The sequence below is a fragment of the Strigops habroptila genome, chromosome 5, assembly GCF_004027225.2.
Source record: "Strigops habroptila isolate Jane chromosome 5, bStrHab1.2.pri, whole genome shotgun sequence".
NCBI lineage: Eukaryota > Metazoa > Chordata > Aves > Psittaciformes > Psittacidae > Strigops > Strigops habroptila.
The window spans coordinates 23,499,266-23,518,113 of NC_044281.2; the positions used below are offsets into that span (position 1 = coordinate 23,499,266).

Consider the following 18,848-nt stretch of genomic DNA (forward strand, 5'->3'; position numbering starts at 1 on the left):
ATGTGAAGAAAAGCCATTGTAAACAAAAGATAATACTACTAAATACAAAGCAAATTAATTAGATGGTCTGACAGACTCTTAAACAAAGAAAAGATGGAGGGAGAACATATGTACAACTATCTTCCAGCAAAGATATCACAGTGGTCTGTCAGCAGCACAGCCATATATTCAATTTAAGTTTATGTTTTTGTTTTCAGACTTTGCTCTTGAGTATCTCAAGATTGATACATTGATAAGCTAGCATAGTCCAGAACTTGGACAAAGAAGGGATTTTGCATCCTCAGCTGTACCATATAACCCAGATGGCAAAGATTTTTGGCTCTGAACCACCTATTGTACACACTGCAGACTGCTAAGGATGGTTATCAGTTAAACTCTGTACACTAAACCCAAATTTAACCCAACTCAGTTCCAGAAAAAATGTCCAACTTCCTCTGCCTAATTTCAACATGGACAAGTAAGCAGCCCATCTAAAGCTCCTGGCACTTGCCATTTCTGAAAACTCTGATCTCTGATAGGGGTAAAGTGAGCTGTAAACTCATCAGTAGTACCTGAGATGATCTGTTTTTCTCCCTGCAGTCTTCTAGGAATTAAGCTTCTCATCCAGAAAATAAAAGCAATACAGTATTTTAATAATTTAATGCATTTTTGGTATTAAAATGAGAACAATACTGCCACTGTTGCAATATATGGAACATTTTATGTTCATACATTCTACATAATGTTTGTGCACAAATGGGAATAAGCAGACTAAAATTATGCCTTGATTGCATTTTACCAGTTTGTCTTTAGGAAACAAAGATGTGCGTCTCGGCACACTCTTGACAATATAAGGTGTTCATATCCTTTTGCTTTACTTTCTTTAAAGCATATTTAGCTGATTTTTCTTTCGCTTTCACCTGATCCAAAGTTGTATTTTAACAACTTGTTTTTGTATCATTATGAGAAGCTTGTACAGGTATTCCATGGCAATCTAAAAAGAAATACATAGCTGCAGTGAGCGTAACACTGTAGCTGAACTCCAGCATTAGGGGCATGAGGCAATGGCAGAAGATGATGATCAGAAACCTCAAAGCTACCTCTGGTCAAGCTTCTAAAGACAGCAGAGTTCCTGAAAGCTGAGTATTTCAGCATAGATTCATGCATTATTTACACATCACATACTATGGCAAGTTACTCAGGGTAAAGAAAGAACTTAGAGTAGGCCAGAAGAGGTAACACTCAGTGTGCCTGAAATTAGGCAGCTCTCCAGATCCATCTCTTTCCCCACTCCTTTAACCCTGGTTTAATGATGCAATAGTTGCTATTCAAGCCCATGAACTGCTCATTTGCTGTTGTCTTGAAGAGAAAAAAATGATTCCTTTTAAGAACAAAAACTTAGACTGAATCTTCTAAAGCTAATTTTAGTACAATTCAAGCAATAAAATAAGAATCAGAATTTTAATGTAACAAGGTAATGAATGGCAAGAGAGAAGCTTAAAATAAACCAACCTCTCTTTGCTTTATTACAGGGCCATCATCTATTTTGAAGAGGCCAATGCAGAAGACTGCCAAATGTGCATTAGCACTTAAAAGATGCAAGTAGAAGAGTAATGGTTTAAACTGATCAAAAAACATCTGTGTCCAAACCCAAACTGGGTTTGGAACTCTTCGCTGTATTTTAGATAAAAAGCTGATTTACCTTTTCATAAATGTTCCTAAAATTATTTAGATTTGTATTGTTTATGGTGCATTTAATTTAAACTAACATAGTGAAAGTGACCAAGTGATTCTTTTATCCTGACGCTGGAGTGCTCTGAGGCACATCTACATATACATGTGAACTGGAATTCAGTAGTTTTTCACCTTGCAGAATAAGCATAGACAAATGAAAACCAGTAAGAATGCGTCTCCCTACCTACAGAATCACTTAACCACTGATGTGTGGTTAAGTGTGCATAATACGGACTTAGCTGCTGTCCAGAATCTATTTTGGGGGGAATCAGATAAGAGATTTAAATGTTCCCTGAAGAAACTTAGGCAAAAGGGAGATGTTTCTGGAGTGAATTGCTGCATCGGCTCCACTAACAGTCAGAAAAAACTGAGCTTATGATACTTTCACAGCTTGCCCTCAGGGATGTTTTTAAGGAGATCTGCTGTTTATTTGTTATATAAGATCCAGTGCAAAAGGTTTATGGAATGCAAGTTTTCATCTTGCATCCTGTGCAAATTGAGAAATAGGAGCATTATAGCATTAACTTGAAGTTTCTTCTGAATATTTGTTTAATGTCATCAGCAAGAATTGCACAACTCAACAGGCAAGTTGCCTTTAAAAGGATGGATGTTCCCCCTACTCACTTTTACCCTTGTGTATCAATACACATAATCACACACATCTTAATAAATCATAGAATGGTTTGGGTTGGAAAGGACCCTTTAAAGATCATCTAGTTCTGACCCCCTGCCATTGGGCAGGGACACCTTCCACTAGACCAGGTTGCTCAAAGCTCCATCCAATCTGGCCTTGAACCCTTCCAGGGATGGAGCATTCACGACTTCTCTGGACAATCTGTTCCAATAAATAGTATTTTTTCTCACTCTTAAAATTATATTTTGGCATAAGCAATATGTTTCTATTTAACATCCTCTTCAGGTGAAATTATATGTTGCCTTTTAGGTCTGAGAGTCTTCCCCTGGGAAGCAGCTAGATTCATAAGTACCTATTAAAATTTCACGTGGCAATGATTGAAACAAATGGTCTTTCCTTGAAACCAAGGTTAATCTTCATACCAACAGCCCCATCTTTTCACATCGGCTGTACAACTCTCTTCCCTTCTGCCCTACACCTTACAGCACACAGCTGACTCTTGCACCCAGCACCTTTCCTGTACTATGGTTCCTTCCTCACTCCCCACTTCCCAGCATTACAGGGGAGCTCAGTAGGGCCCTGAACCAGAAAGACAGCAGAAGGGACTGAGATTTTGGAATAGCTAAGGTGATGATACTAGATACAGAGGCTCAGTAATGCTGCAATGTGTAATTCCAGTGAATTAATTGTAAATACTTCCAAATTTGGCTGCAATTTTCATAACGCAGGCCCATGTTTATGTAAATAGGGAAGAGGCAATGAGAAATGATTTTTCATTATGATTAACCTATAGCAACAGTACAGCTTATAAAGGCTTCTGTAAAAGCAAGAAATAAAAAGGTTAAGCCAATATTTTACTGCGGAACAACTCCAAAAATGTGCTCTCTCATGTCCATGACCATGATTTTTCAAAAAGTGGTTTTCTGAAAGAACAAGGTACAGTTCTTGCAGCATCTCACCAACACTGTCATCTTGAAAATGTTCTTCCCATTTTCCAACCCCTCACACTCAACCATGAAATCTGAAGCACCAGTTGAACACTAGGCTAATGCACACACTGTCACAGAAACTGTTCCAACAAACCATTACATTTTAACTAAATAGGCCCAGATAGTCAACAGAAGTAAAAAACAGTCATATCACATTTCTGGCACCAATGGAGCATGTCCACAGTTTACAGCAACACTGAGCAAAGATACTCAAGCTCAATCTGAAGGACTGCAGAATTACTAAAGCACCACAAGTGTCCTTGAGCTCTGCCGCACCACAGGTAACGTGCCATGCCAATTACCCAGGACAGAATGGCACACCAACACAGCTAGCCTGCTTCCAACATCTGAGCTAGATCCCTTGAATATCTCTGCACAGCCCTGAATTGTGCAGGATACCTGAATTTCTAATTTAAACTAATTTAAAGATGTGTTACTGAATGCATTAAAGTAACAACTCTCATGTAACAGGTACCACTTTTACACAGTAGCTTTTCAGAGCAGAATCATGCCGAGTTCAAGCTTTGGGTACAAAGCACATAAGATATTCAACAGGCGGATATTACTGAAAGTTCAAAACTCAAAATAAAGCAACGCATTACCATTTTTATCCATGGAATGGGGCTCAGATTGCTTCTTTCCAATATCAGCAAAGGATCTCACAATTGGGATCCTGTTACTCAGCTTCTTTTGGTTCTGATGGTGATGCTGTTTCAGTAATGCCTCGTGCACTCTGTGACGAACATCCTCACTGAGCTGCCCAGAACCCACCTGCTGGTCCAGAATCATATCTGAAAACATATATATAAACATAATAAAAGCGGGGAAAGTAGAAATATTTTTATTTTTAAATTTCAATAATAAGAATTAGTCCTTCAACGTGACAAATTAAATGTTTAGTTTTATCTAGAAGTTTCACTCTCAGTAAAAATAAACAAACAAACAAACAAACAAACAAGGTTGCTATTAATGTAAAAAAGTCAAGCCCTCAAAAGATATGCAGTTCCCAAATTAAGGTCACCTATGTAGCTTTGAAGTCAGTCCCTAAGCACTCTTTTTCCTTTCCCTCCCCTCCCTCCAAATAACTGCTACCCTATTTGCTACAAAGGACTGGCATGCTGTCAGGAAACAACAGGAAACAACTTTTTTATTCCCTTATACTTACCACAGCACATCACAGTCTAGCTCTTTATTTCTTGTAACTATAATTACAATACTTTCAGTACAATATAAAAAAATTTTAGATAAGACAATACAGGAGATTTTGCTGCATGATTTGCAAATACTTACTAGGATCTCATTCTATTGCCAGACATACAGAATCATTACATAGAGGTGTGAGTGAAACAGATTACCCTGCTAAGAAATTACAACCATTTTTGCAGTTCACTGGTAGAAAATATTCTTACTTATTCATATTCAAAACTACTTGTAAATATTCACATTATATATTCCAAATGGGCAAGAACCGTTGAGAATTTTGTGGGATTCTTTGAATTATTGTTTTGGGAAATTCTGCTAGCAACAGTTTTTGAGAAATTCTGCTAACGTTAACAGAAAAAGAAAGAAAAAATCCTGTACCAAAGCAAGTAAAACAGCAGCTAAGTACACATTGTCCTTGTATGTCAATTTGAAGAAATGTATTGCATGAAAACAGTGGTATAATAAGCTGAGTCAAAAACTCCTTGTACTGAAAATTCAGACAGCTCATGATTCTGTGCTGGAGTCAGATTCATAACTACCAGTAAACTCAGTGGGAAAGCAAGCAGAGCATGAGGAAAAAAAAAAAACGAAAAAGAAAAAAAAAGCAGATGCATCATGAGTAGAGACACAATTTGTCAGGTATTTGATAGTTGCCAGGAGCATGCGAAAGGAAGAGAAATAATAAAAGGCGTTCAACAATTATGCTGGTTAAAAGCAGAGTTTAATTGCTAACAGTCAACTATGCATTGTGTATACATTTAAAAAACACAACAGTTGTTCTGAATTCTCAATATCTACATAAGAAGCCAATATATCATATACATAGCTGCTTTAAGAGCTGAACAACAGATTACCTGCATGTTTCACTTGCTATGTAGAGGCTACCAACAGATCTTATCTCTGTGATGACACACACACACAAAAAGACAAGGCTAGGTCCACAGATAAATGCAGCTGTCAACAGATGCAAACATGAGAGATATATCCACATCTCACAATGAAGAGTGATGCAGAGGTTTTTGACATTGCCTTAGACTGTCTCCAGCAATTACATTCTGTGCAGTAAACAGAGCTGACCAAATGGCTAATACTGAAAAGTAGTACTTCCTGGTGGTATGCCTAAACTAGTAAAACCTGTCTTCGGGGTGCTTCACCTGACTCTGAATGCAACTTCTATCTCCAGGGTTAACTCACCACCAGGTCAGTTACCTCTGCACTCCCAGCCTAGACAAACACTGTTTTTCCATTACACTTAACTCTAATGGAAGAGATAGAAAGGCATAGAAGCAAGATGACAGAAAGGCAAAAAAGAAGGTAACACAAGTTCAAGGGAAAGTCTTCAGCAGATTTTTTTCAGGAGGAGCCGAGAATTTGCAAAACATGAGAAAAAGAAAAGAAAGTTCAAAATCCAAGAAAAATGTTCATTTTACTGCTCAACTCTACTGCCTCTTAAGGAACTGCCTCTGCCCTAAGGATAAGACTATCTTCCCTTTAGACAGCCTCAGTACACGAATTTGCATGTCACAGTTCCCAAAACAGGCCAGTACTTTCTGTAACAGGAAAGGGGATCTCCAGAAGGAAAAAATAAATAATACATACATAACTTAGGGCATACGTGCTAAAGCACAATGATCCTCTCCCCCTCTTTTTTAATTCTGGTGACCAAAAGAAAAATTGTAGAAGATGCAAAACCGAAGATTACCTCTTTGAGTTGCTTTAAGACAGAAATCAAAAGGAAGAGCTGAAAAAAAGGACTCTAGAACAGGCAAATTTAAGGTTGTGGTCATCACCTTGCCTACAGATCAGTGAAACTCACTTGTATGGTGTCATTCCTCAAATTACAGTATTTTCCATATTAAATATTAAACATATTAACTGCTGAGGATGATGTCAATATTTAAGATGATCCACTTGAGGAGAGAAAAATGTCAGGAAAATCATATCGCTCTCCTCTTTCTTGTCTAGATGCTCTGCTAGACTCATTAACAGTCACACAAGAACATGGAGGTAAGTGCCAGTGTGGTGACTAACAATTTTTATTTCCTGCAAAACTGAGAAGAAAGTTGCTTACCTTAAGGTTTGGGTTTGGGTTTGGTTTTTTGGGTTTTTTTTTTGACAACTTCCCCTTTACTTTAGCACCTCTGCCACATGTAAAAAGAGAAGATGCATTCAGATTTGGAAAGAGTGAAGACGTGTTTTCTTCCCTTGATACTCCCCTTCAGTTGTCATTCCTTTAATACAGACCCACTTGCAGTAGCAGCTGTAGGAGTTTAAATGCAGTCAAATTACTGCCAGATTGCTGTATTTTGACCATTTTTTCAAGATGTGAATAGATTTGAATAATAGTAAGAAAGACTGTCTCCTTCAGCACCCATCATTATGGGATTCCACTTCGGTTTCTTCCCAAGTTTTTCAACATATCTTTTAAAAGCCCAAGCACCTGCAATGTCAGTGATAACACTCTTGATTGCAAAGATAAGCTTCAAAACAAGAGCGACATAGTTAAAGCCCGAAAGTAAATGGCAAACAGGAGCATTTTAAACATCTCCTTTTCAAAACAATCTCTATTTCCTTAATTCTGTGAGAAGATTCTACATGGTCCCACCAGTTGATGCTGCATGTACTTTTCAAAGCCCTGTTTTTTCTTTTTTGTGTCTAGAGCGCATGGCCGTTTCTCCAAATTCCATATGACAAAAGAGAGTAAAGAATACAGATCTGAAACTTCACAGCACTGTAGTTCAGCTACATTCCTGTCTAGCAACAGAGACTCTCCAGGGTTTCTATGCTCAACAACAAAGGTTTGGGGATTGTTTGTTTTAAAGAATTTTCCTCTTGAATAACCTTTCAAATTCCGCAGAGCCCACTTCTAGCCAGAGACACAGCTTACCATAAGATTTTTCAAGGAGGTTTTACAACCATATGAAGCTTTCAGCAAGATGCAATGTGTGGAATATCCATCCGCGTAGTGTTACTCATTCTATTAATTGCTCACACCATACCATTTCTGCTGACATCACAAACACTGAAGTAGGATGTTTTTTCCGTAAGGAATCTAGATTCACACTGGAACCATGAAATCATTTTCTTCTTCTGTTAAAGACAGGAATTCTTCCTACCCTGATTGTTTGAAAAGATCGAAAGAAACTTGGGGTTTCGTATCATTTCAAGAACGTTTTCTCCGTTCAGACCATGTTACAATATATTATTTACACAAAATTGATTTTGTGAGTACATGTGGGCAATGTGAGAACTTAAACAAGCTACTGTAGGAACTCTAATGTAAATCCTCATCACCTTTGAACAATCTACCTAGGCTGTGAATTAGAGCATCAGGCAACAGACACTTCAATTCAGACATACTGCAGCTCATGTTTTGCCCAGCACAGCAAAATGCATCTGTCCCACCTCAAGAGCCAGCAAAGATGCAAAAGCGCGTTGGCTGCCTCCACTCACTCTAGAGATGCCTATTACACACTGCAGCTTTGTAGATAGACATGTGGCCAGATCCACGTGGAGCCATCAAGCAAACAAACAATATGGAGACACTCAAGTGTGGCCACAGCTCACAGGTTCACAGTGTGCCCATCACCTCATATACAGTACTACATGAAATTCCCAGATAAAATAGAATAAATATATAGAAGGCAGACTGTGGTGTCCAAAAAGAAATTACTAACAGGTAAACTGGCTAAACTGGGCCTGACTTTTGCAGTGGTGAGTAAAGGAACAAGATCCAGAGATTTTTTTCTTTTTTTTTTTTTTTTTTAAGCTGTGTAACAGATGAAATACAAGGTTTGAATTGCTGGGCTCATATTCTCCTGATAAAGGTTAGCACTGACAGTTTACAGCAGAAGAAACCAAACCCAATATATACCAGCAAAATTGCCAGTATTTACACCTTTCAGTCTTCCAAATTTTATAACTGTGCAATTGCAGGACAAAATGAGCGATTAATGACAAAAAATAGAACACATGGGCTTTTGTGTGCGTCATGACTGCCTTGACAGCTGACTACAAAACCTAATTTAAAAGCCAAGGTTTGTTTGGTTTGTGGTTATTTTCTTTCCCTTAAAGACAGGGGAGAAGAAAATACAAGTAAACCTAAGACAAGGGAGAAGAAAATACAAGTAAACCTAAGACAGTGCTTTATAGAAGACAATCAGCTGAAAAGTTGTCCTTTATCTTAACCTGTCTCTAACAGGAACTCAAATATATACTTCCCTAGTGAGTTAGACACTAGAAGCAATATAAAACTAATGATTAGAATTCTTGGACTGCACTTGTGAACCAAGACCCATTTACGGTGTTTACAATGGTGATTATAAACAAGCTATCTAAGCCAGTGGATTTAGCCCACTCATCCAAGGCGGCAGAACATTCCAGTGTACTGAGAGACAGATTCTATTTCCAGCTCTACCTGAAATTACTTTGCTCAACCCCTCAGCTGAATTACTTGAAAAAGAAAGACGAGAGTGAAAAATGTCTTTTTTTTTTTAAATTAATAGCAAAGCAATTTTACTGAAGAACAAGAGCAAGTATTTCATAAAATCGTAAAATGTAGAGATGCGGCTAAAATTCCCAGCTTGCATCTCAGAGAGCAAGCACAGTTCTAAGTCAGAGCTATGCCACAGTGGATGCTACCAAAAGAAGAATTGAGACCTCATAGAACAATATCATTTACATTTGTAAACAGTGCAAGAGCCATGAGTAACATTGGTTAATGCTTCTACACACAAAACAAAAGCTGAGATTGACTTGTACAATCTAAGAAATTTCCAGGTTTCTGGTTATCATGGGAAAATATAAAACCAAAAACACTAGAATACAATTTACCCATAGACAAAGGAACAAAACCTATTTACCCATAGACAAAAGAACAAAATGAGGTTTCTTTGTAGAGATGATCAATGAATGGTAAGCTATAAATAAAGCAAACAAACGCAAAAACCTGGGTAAGTGAGAAGGTGAAAGCTGAACAAAAGACAGGTGTAGGGTCAAACAGAGAAGCAGACTGCTCACAGGTAATTCCATAATTTGTTACAGTGTTGTAATAAAAGTTAAAGTTACCATAAAAGTACTGTCAGAAATATAACACAACGTAAGTGTTGCAGCTGAAACAAAAGGCTCCAAGTGAAATAAAATCTAAACTGCAGCCAGTTTAAATATATCATTAATATGCAGTTAATATAGCCTAAAGCAAACAGAGGCAAAAGAAGACTTGTTCGGATTGAAAGCTTAACATGATATTACTGAAATCAATAAAATTGCACGCTTGGGATGTAATACCCTGAGTTGTTCAGCACAAAGTCCAGTGACCTCAATCACAAGATTAAGCTGTTACAGAGACTGAAAATTTGGTTGTGAGGAACATACGAGAGACTGGGGAAAAAAAACCAGATCTCTGGACTGGAAAGCATGGGAATATTTAGAATTTAATTTAAAAAAATAAGCCATTTTTACATTTAAACTATTTAAGTGGGACTATCTAGTATTTGAAATATGTGCAAGTCCCCAAAGCACCGCTGTGCAACACTGAGGCCACAGTTTGTATTTGACAAGGTTTGACATTTGTTCACAGTACACTCTGCACAACTACCAAGAAAATGCAAGATCTGTGATTCATATTGTAGAGAAAGTATTGCCATTAAAGGCTGGACCAAAGAGTTTTTGAACCAAACAGCAGAAAATGGCATCATATGTTAAGTAGAAGAACCTTTTGGGTTCATTCAGTGGTTACAATCAAAAAACAGATGGTAATTTGAGAATCTACATGGTTTCAAAGGAACTAAATGAAAATATCAAAAGAGAACATTTTCATCTGCCAACTTGAACAACACAGTGAAGCTGCTCTCTAATGGTGCAGCCAGAATCTGGCAAATACCTCCTCAAGAGACAAGTTCCAAAATAAATTGTTTTGATTACATAGATTTTTCAGACTTCTTTTTAGCATATGTTCTATACAGAAGTGATCGATAAAATATTACTACATCAAATGTTCAAAGGAATTCCTTGTGCGTGGAGTGCTAGCTTACTGATGGAGGAGCCACTGCAAAGACATATGAAAAAAAGAATGTCACATGTTAAAAATAATAATTAAAAAATCCAAAATATGTTTAATAAAAAACGCAGTTTTAAACAGCAAAAATTCAGCAGAGGAATTGAGGAAGGAAAAAGTATAATCCATCTTAAAATATTTAAGAAACTTCAAGAATAAATGTGCTGTTTTGCTGCATGATGAAAACGTTGAAAATTCACCTCAGAAGTGTCTATTATATTGTGAGTGTGAATTCAGCATCATAGGTACAAATAAGCTCTTTATCAACACAGAAAATTGGGTGCCTGTCCAAAGAAATTTAGAGTCTTGTAGATCGAGTCATTTCTTCATAACACAGTTGGAATGAAAAAGAATCTAATACAGAATGGACATGCTGGAAGACAGGATGATTTAAAAATTCTCACCACATCACTGGTGCCAAAATATTTTTATGCAGAACTATCAGAGTTTCCAGGGACGAAATACAAAATGTTCTGAAAGCCACGCAAACAGTATAAAAGACATTTTTCATCTGTAGATTTTTGCCACAAGCCCATTAAGGTCTTAAAACATAGGCTTTAATAAAAGAAATTTTCAAGGGCTAAGTGCTGAGAGTTTAATGCCTTAGTGAGTGTTTATAGATTAAAAGCATTTACTAAAACAAACAGGAATTCTTTGTCTCAATTTAGCAAGGAAGATTAAGTATACATCTTTCAAGGACACAAAGACTGGCACTGCATTTACAGAAATGTAATTTGGTACTGGAATATAGCCCAGATAGCAAGACATAATCAACAAAGACACAACACACATTTTCTCCCTAAGTGTTAAGTGTAAAGAAAGCACATGTGCACAACTAGTTTATTTGTTCTCAAAAGATATGATGCACTACAGTAATGCAGTAAAATTATCAACAGATTGCATTAAAAAACAAAACCCACAATAATAAACTATGAATCAGAAGTACAAGAACCAAAGCTAATTTAGGAGTAACACTTAAGACCACAGGGTATAACCTATTTTGGCAAATTCTCCTACATGTGGTATACATAGTAGCACTGAAAACAACCAAAAATGACCTTCAGGATCACTGGACTAGCAAGCATGAGAATGGCTAGCAAGCAAAACAAGGAGAGAGGTAAATGTGGAAAAAACAAAATTAAGGCAATGGGTGACAGCAACCATTTCTTTACATTCTAAAGTGTCAAGACTGTCAGACACAAACTGCAATACACAGCAATTCCAGAAAACAATGTTTGTACTGTGTAGCACACAATAAGTAGGATTGTAACTACTGGCAGTGAATAGCAACTGAGTAGAACAGACAAGAAAGGATTTCCTGAGAAATACAAGTTCTGTCTAATCTTCAGGTCCAGTAGTCCTTTATATGGAAAAAGAGCAGCCTGTCATATTACTTGGAATTACTAAACTTCTAACATACCTAGCACACATATCCTCGTGGCATGCTGTCACCCCTTGCGTAAGTCTTTCATCCTCCCAGCGCTGCCTAATGTGTGCTACGCTCTTTGTAACATTTTGTAAGTGCTGGAGAGCATGAACTACGTATGTAGCATTAGACTAACAAATTACAAAGGAACTTGATTGAGGAAAACAGCATTACTACAAGACAAATTATAATAGTAGAGAAAAGCAATGGAACAGCAAATTTATTTCATGGGGGCAGGGAGAGAAATCTGTTCAAAGAAACCTAAGACTGAATGCGGGCAATTTACAGACTGATTTACTTGCCAGAAGAACCTGCTGCAAAATAATAACATCATTCCTTATTGAATCAGGGGGCAGGGGAGGAGGGGAGAGTAGTGGGAATCCTCTGTCAAAGCCAAGGCAAGACCCATGCAAAACTTATCCTATATCAGATCACCTTATCAGAAAGGGATGCCTACCAGTTCAAATAAGACAACAAACAAAATACACCCACATCAGGCAAAACAACAGGTACATTTAAAGTGAAAATAGCATATGACAATTTATGAAAGTCATCCTAAAGCCTCTTCTCAGAACAAATTTTCCTAATCAACAAATCAAGATAGTATTGTGAATGCTCAAATCCTTGGACATGTTAACTAAACAAACAAACAAAATTACTATAGCTAACTAGGGATTAAGAGATTATAAAGATGAATGCATTGTGGTCTCCATCATACAGTATCTTCCAAAAACAGGAAAAAAAATGAAAGTTTGTTGAAGTTATTTTGATTGCATTAATCCTTACTTTTTTATCTACTTAGATAAAAATAATTTTGGAAAGGATCTCTTAGCTGACTACAGAAGAAGTTGAAATTTCTGAATCAAAAATGTTAGGCTTGAACTTGAAAATCCTAGTGTGTTATTTTAGAAAAAAAGCAATAAAAAACATCAAGCAGCTGACCTAAGGAATTCTTGATTATTAAAAATATTAATAAAGCAGCATACTGGGACCAACCATTCTATGATTCTATACTGATAAACACCTTTGTTCTTTCAAATCAGCTGCTTTTTATTCTTCATGTTTATCTTTTATCATTATAAAGACAAATTTTAAAGCTGTGATTCAGACCATGATTCATGGGAGAATCATATCTCAACACAGAACAGAAACCCACACAAGTTTCTGCAAGTTTGGATTAATAATATCTTGTGTTAGTTTGACATAAACAATTTGGGAAAGGTAAATGCAAAAAGCAGCTACCACTATCTGAGCCAATTTTAATTCCACTGTTAAATATAGCCCACTAAACAATAGCTCCCTTACTCAATAATGTAAATAACTAAAATTTTATCTGGCCCTTACATAGACATATATCACTCATAAAGCAGTTTTCTTGATAACCTTAGAATTTTTTTCTTGATGTCTTTTGTACCTCTACCTAAACAAAGTTCACTATTTTTATTCGTTTACACTGTTAGCACGCTACTTCACATTTGTGACAAGGCAACAAAAAGGTCCCAACAGCCACTCACACACCATTTCTCTGTGCAGGTGCTCCTTCCCAAATTTACATCTGTGGCATCATGTTTGATCTTCAAGCAAAGTTTGCAATATGGAGAATACCATAAATCTAATACAGTATTTGTATCAAATAACAAGATTCATATAATTTGTATAAAGTATCAAATGTATGATTTACAGATACAGACAGCATCATTTTCAGAAATGTTGTGAAATACAGTAAGGTAGAAGCAAGGAAAAACTTGTAAGCAGATGTAAAATATGCAAGGATACCAGTCCAGTAACCATCATGAATGTGAGACTAGCTCATATTAAAGGTAGATAAACAGAAAGTTAGAGACCCCAGATTACAAAATAGTATACCTCTTTGCTCTGTGTCTTCCCTGCAGGAAGGGACAAAGATTTTTAAATAACAGGAGCAAGAACACAGCACTAGAAACTCTCTAGGGCACATGAACCCTTCAACAGGGTGTTAACATTTTAATGATGAGTTTTAAAGTCTAATGCAAATATATTTAGAATACACACATTACTCCTGTCTTGATAGGCTAGAGAAACTTACTTTATGTTTGGTTCTTGCCTACTAACAAATTTATTTATAAATTATCTAATTAGCTGCTGTATTTAGGAAGGGAAATTAAAATACCAGGCTGCACTGCATGATTCTAACACGGCTATGCAACCTTTGTAGTTTTAGGACTCCCTAAGATCATCCATTACAGGTCTGTACTATACAGCCCATAACAACCTGCTTCATTACAGTAACAAATGCACTGCCATAGAAAAAGTCCCCTGCGATGAACTACTGCCTTCATGGGAAACACCAGGAATGCAGAAAACAGCATTCAGTCTCAATCTCACTCATACTCTAAGAAGACAAGACTCATCCATTATGTTCTCTCTTGCTTTCTGCTTCTGCTGTTCTCAAAAGCTCTAGAATTGCAACTGCCAAATACACCTTTAATGGAAAAAACGCACTCAACTTTAGTTAAAGAAATTAATGTACCTGAAAATTTTTTTTAAAACTTACATTTCATATTATTGTTCTTGCTTCCATTGTCAACTCAGAGACATGTTTTTTAAACTATGTTACATAATTATGATGCATGCTTCCCTATATTTTTTTATTTTTTTTTAAACTAGAATGTCTGCAATTAGCATAGCAACAGATTAAGTTTGTGAAAGTTAGCACACACATCATTCACAACATGAGGCGGCACATGTCAGAGAAATATAGAAGTGCCAGAGAAATATAGAAATATATCTCAACTGTCCACTCTGCTTCATTTTAGTGTTCTCCTTTACATAAAAATCGATTCTGTAAATAGCAAAGTCTATGCAAAAAATACAAATATTTACCAGTTGAGTCAGACATTAGATTCTTTTCTAACATATTGAGTAAAATATTTCCCAGCAGTGAACTGATTATTATGCAATAGTTTTCTTGTAAGCATTTTACTTTTATGATTTTCATAACTAAGAAATGCAGCATTAATACTTACCTGCAATTTCTTCTATGGAATTAGCTCTCATGTCCAAAAGAACTGTGCCATTCAGGATACAGCTTCTCAGCTCAAACAAGCTATGAAGTGACAGCGTGGCGACATAGGGCTTGCTCCACCTCTCTCCACCATCCTCTACATCTTCTTCAAACTTCAACCACCTGTACAAACAACCAATTTTATAACTCCATTGTGCAGAAGAAATGAAAAATCAGTTACTTCCATGGATATTGAAAGATCACTGTCAAACATGTGTTTGGATTTCACTTTATTCTTTCTTTGTAAGAAATATTAGAAACTTCCCTTGTCTGGTTGTTCCCATATAATGCTGTATTATACCATTTTTGAAGATAAATTCTGACCACACAGATGAAAAGAGAAGCATATTAAGTAATCATTACTGTATTTTACAAAAAATTTGAGTAATTTTTTGGCATACAATGATATTTCTATAATAGAACAACAAGTAGTATGAAAAAGATCAAGAAGAATTTCTGGTAGAGAAAAAGAAAAGCTATACATCATAAGAATACAGGATAGAACTTTCTCCAGTTAGTCTTCATTTTGGACTAAGCGTAACAAAGAGACATCTTTCATTTAAAGTAAACATGCCAAGAAGAGTTTCAGCAAGGTATGCTACTGTATGAAAAATATTACTCCGACGTGTTTGTGTACACATATGCATACATACATATGTTACATCTTCTAAAGTCATTAATTTTTAGGACTCGATAAGAGTGGGGCCACTTCATTATAGACTCAGTTACATTTTGGTGCAAAATATGAAGTTGGAGACTTGAACATGATCTATTTTATAGTCTTTTCTGTCTGCAGCAAAGAGCTGGAGTATATATCCACAACCCGCTCAAGAGTCAATGTCATAAATGAAACCTTACAATCTTCACATGAGTTTTTGCCTGCCTACGCCAATTTGAAAATGAACCAAAGTAAACAAGCATGTCAGAGACAAAGCAGAAGTGACAAACCTAAGTTTTTTGTGACCTAATGTCTTTGGAAGAAAGTTCCAAGCCAGGGAAGATGCATTTTCACTTCATAATTTTTCTCTAGCATATCCATTTGTACTCACTATTAATAATATACTTTCTAACTATGGACAGAAGTTTATTTTCATAACTGGGCTGTTTCATCAAAATTCAAGCCTAAACACTTTCCTGTTGGTTCCAAAGCGTCCTTCTATTTTCCTTCTTACAACATATTCTTTTCTATTCCAGAAACACTGTGATATTCTCCCCAAAATTTTCATTTTATATTAGTAGATGAGTCCCAACAGTTTGGGTAAAACTTGCTACAAATCAGGCACCATTTTCCAGCCACGAACACAAGAGGTTATTAGGATAGATTCAAACATGAACTGCTTTCCTAATAGCTGCAATTTGCAACTATACTATTGTGTGTATAAAATAAATGCAACTGGTTGGCCTCAATGTGTTGCTCTACAAACTTACTGGAAATACTTTCTTCAGAAAAGAAACATCATGCATTCTCCACACAAAAAGTATTAAAACTGATTTTTATTGATTTTAAAAATAATGTTTCTTCTGGCTTGAAATCGATTAATGGGGGGAAAAAATTTTATCACTGTATCTACATAACTAAGTTATTCCATGGACAGGAAAGCCTAAATCAGATCCTGGAATGGAACAGGCTGCAACAACAGTGCACTTTTTCTTGTTCTTACAGATTAATCTGAAGGAATGCTTTTGTTGATGAGAGATGTTGGGGGTAGGGGGAACCACCAAGCTTCAGTCAAAACCTATCCATGGTTCCCTTTGACATTACTATTCTGATCAAATAAGAACAAAATGTCCCAAATATCTTGAGCAAACAGCATAAAACTATTTTTTTAAAATTTCAAAGCTGAACTGTTTGTGCACTTTCAATCAAACTGAGAATATGAAGATGCAGATTTACTGCAACAGAGTGAACCCAACCCTTCAGTCCAGGCAGAGCTCGGTGAAATGAATACAGAATCACTTACTGCCACCATTCTCATTAAACACAATTAATGACCTCTATCATTTGAATTTAAATTCATCTACATGGCACTATGTCCAATGCCAGACAATAAGATTTACAAATACTGCTAGTGGCATTTTTCACACAGATGGAAAACATGTAATAAGGCTGGAAGAGCAACAAACTCAGGGTGCATCCTTTCCATGCCATGCTTTTAATCAAATTAGTACCCTTGAAATCCTGAATCAACCACAAGAATTGAAAGTGATCCATTGTATTAGTTTTTAAGCATATGCTCTTGCATATTAAACACCATCCCATTTCTATTACTCAAAGTCTCTTTGATCTTTGTGTACAATATCCTTATTTATTTCTAGAGTAACAACACCTCCTGATTTATTATCATCGGCAAGTTTCATTACTACAATCCTAGTTTTGTCATTCAAGAATAAAGCTATTTATGAAGACTAATTCTTCAGAAGTTAGTTGTCACTACCTTCCACACCAATAGTTCAATCTTTCAGCATCACCTACTGCACATGTTCAGTTAGTTCCTTACCCACTAATACAATTTTACACTACAACAGTTTAAGTAAGAAATTCCCACTGCTGTATCATATCAAATGCTTCACTAAAATAAAGATCCACTGTTTCTTCTTTGTCAGAAAAACAAAAATCAATTATCTGATTAAATAGCATTATTGCTAGTCTGACATGATACACCACCGTATTGCATTTGATCCAATTTTCCACTTAGCTCCAAGTCTGCAATTATTCTTTCCTTCACATACCGTTTGAAGCCTTGTATAGCTCCAAAATCTGACTTTCAGGCTTCTGTTCATTCCCACCAATTTTATCTTTTTTGGAACAGTGCTGCTGCATTTGCTATAGCACAACAATGCACCTGAGAGATTCACAGGAAGACAGGATTTACCATATCCATAAAATACACGTTCTTTCAGATTACTATGCTGGAAATCATTGCACCCTCTTATTTGCGCAGATAAAGCACTTTGACTCTTCCCTTAGTTTTGAATTTGGTCATTTCACTGCCATCTCCTCCTTTTCTAACAGCCAGCCACCCCACGTCAAATGCTGCCTGAAATTTTTGGATCCAAACGGAAGATCATTTATCTTGACCAGTTCTTTCTGCATGGCAACCAAACTCTTTACTTTCCTCTTATTTCTAATGTTAAAGTAATTTTTAGTATTAGCTATTATACTTCACTTTTGTATTTTCTGAATATAGTTTTCTTGGCCGTGCTTTGACGTCCTTTTTCAACAATCTCATCTTGCTTCTGTTAAACATTTTTGATTCTTTAGTTCCCAAACAACAATTGGAAAGGCTGTACATATATACAGATCAATTCCTTTATACAGATAGAAATGCCTTTATTTCACTTATTCCTTTCAAATTCTATCTTACGTATTTATGTTGATAAAAATTGTTATAACTTTGCAGAAACACAATTCTGCAAAGTTTTTTGGTTTGTTTCTTTTTTTTTAGTTGAACTAAAGAAGCTATTTCCCTGCCTAAAAGTAACTTTAGCCACGGTGATTTTTATTTTTAATCACAATAGAAGCTGATACCCTTCCTAGAAGGTTCTATATATTCCTAATCAGTATGAGAACACTGCAGATGATTAACTTGATTAGATTTACTCTCTCTGAATATTAATAAGATTAGTTAGGAACATTACTACATTAATTTTGCAGCACAATCCCCATATGAGAATTTTCTACATGTAAAGATTTATATTTAGCATCTGTCTATGCCTCTTATAGACAGATAAGAAAAGGGAAGGTCATAGAAAATTCTGTGTCCCTCTCGGAAACCTGGATTTTG

At 36.1% G+C, this 18,848-nt stretch overlaps 1 protein-coding gene across 9 annotated transcripts in view; it reads right to left on the reverse strand.

Moving 5' to 3' along the window:
- Window positions 1-18,848, reverse strand: part of SLC4A10 (solute carrier family 4 member 10) — a 190,591-nt gene that overhangs the window by 53,406 nt on the left and 118,337 nt on the right. For all 9 annotated transcript variants that reach the window (XM_030488859.1, XM_030488861.1, XM_030488864.1 and 6 more), the window contains 2 exons: window positions 15,026-15,186; window positions 3,939-4,127 (listed from right to left, as the gene is read on the reverse strand). In XM_030488859.1, coding sequence (XP_030344719.1) covers window positions 3,939-4,127; window positions 15,026-15,186 — 350 coding nt within the window. The remainder of the gene's footprint in view (window positions 1-3,938; window positions 4,128-15,025; window positions 15,187-18,848) is intronic.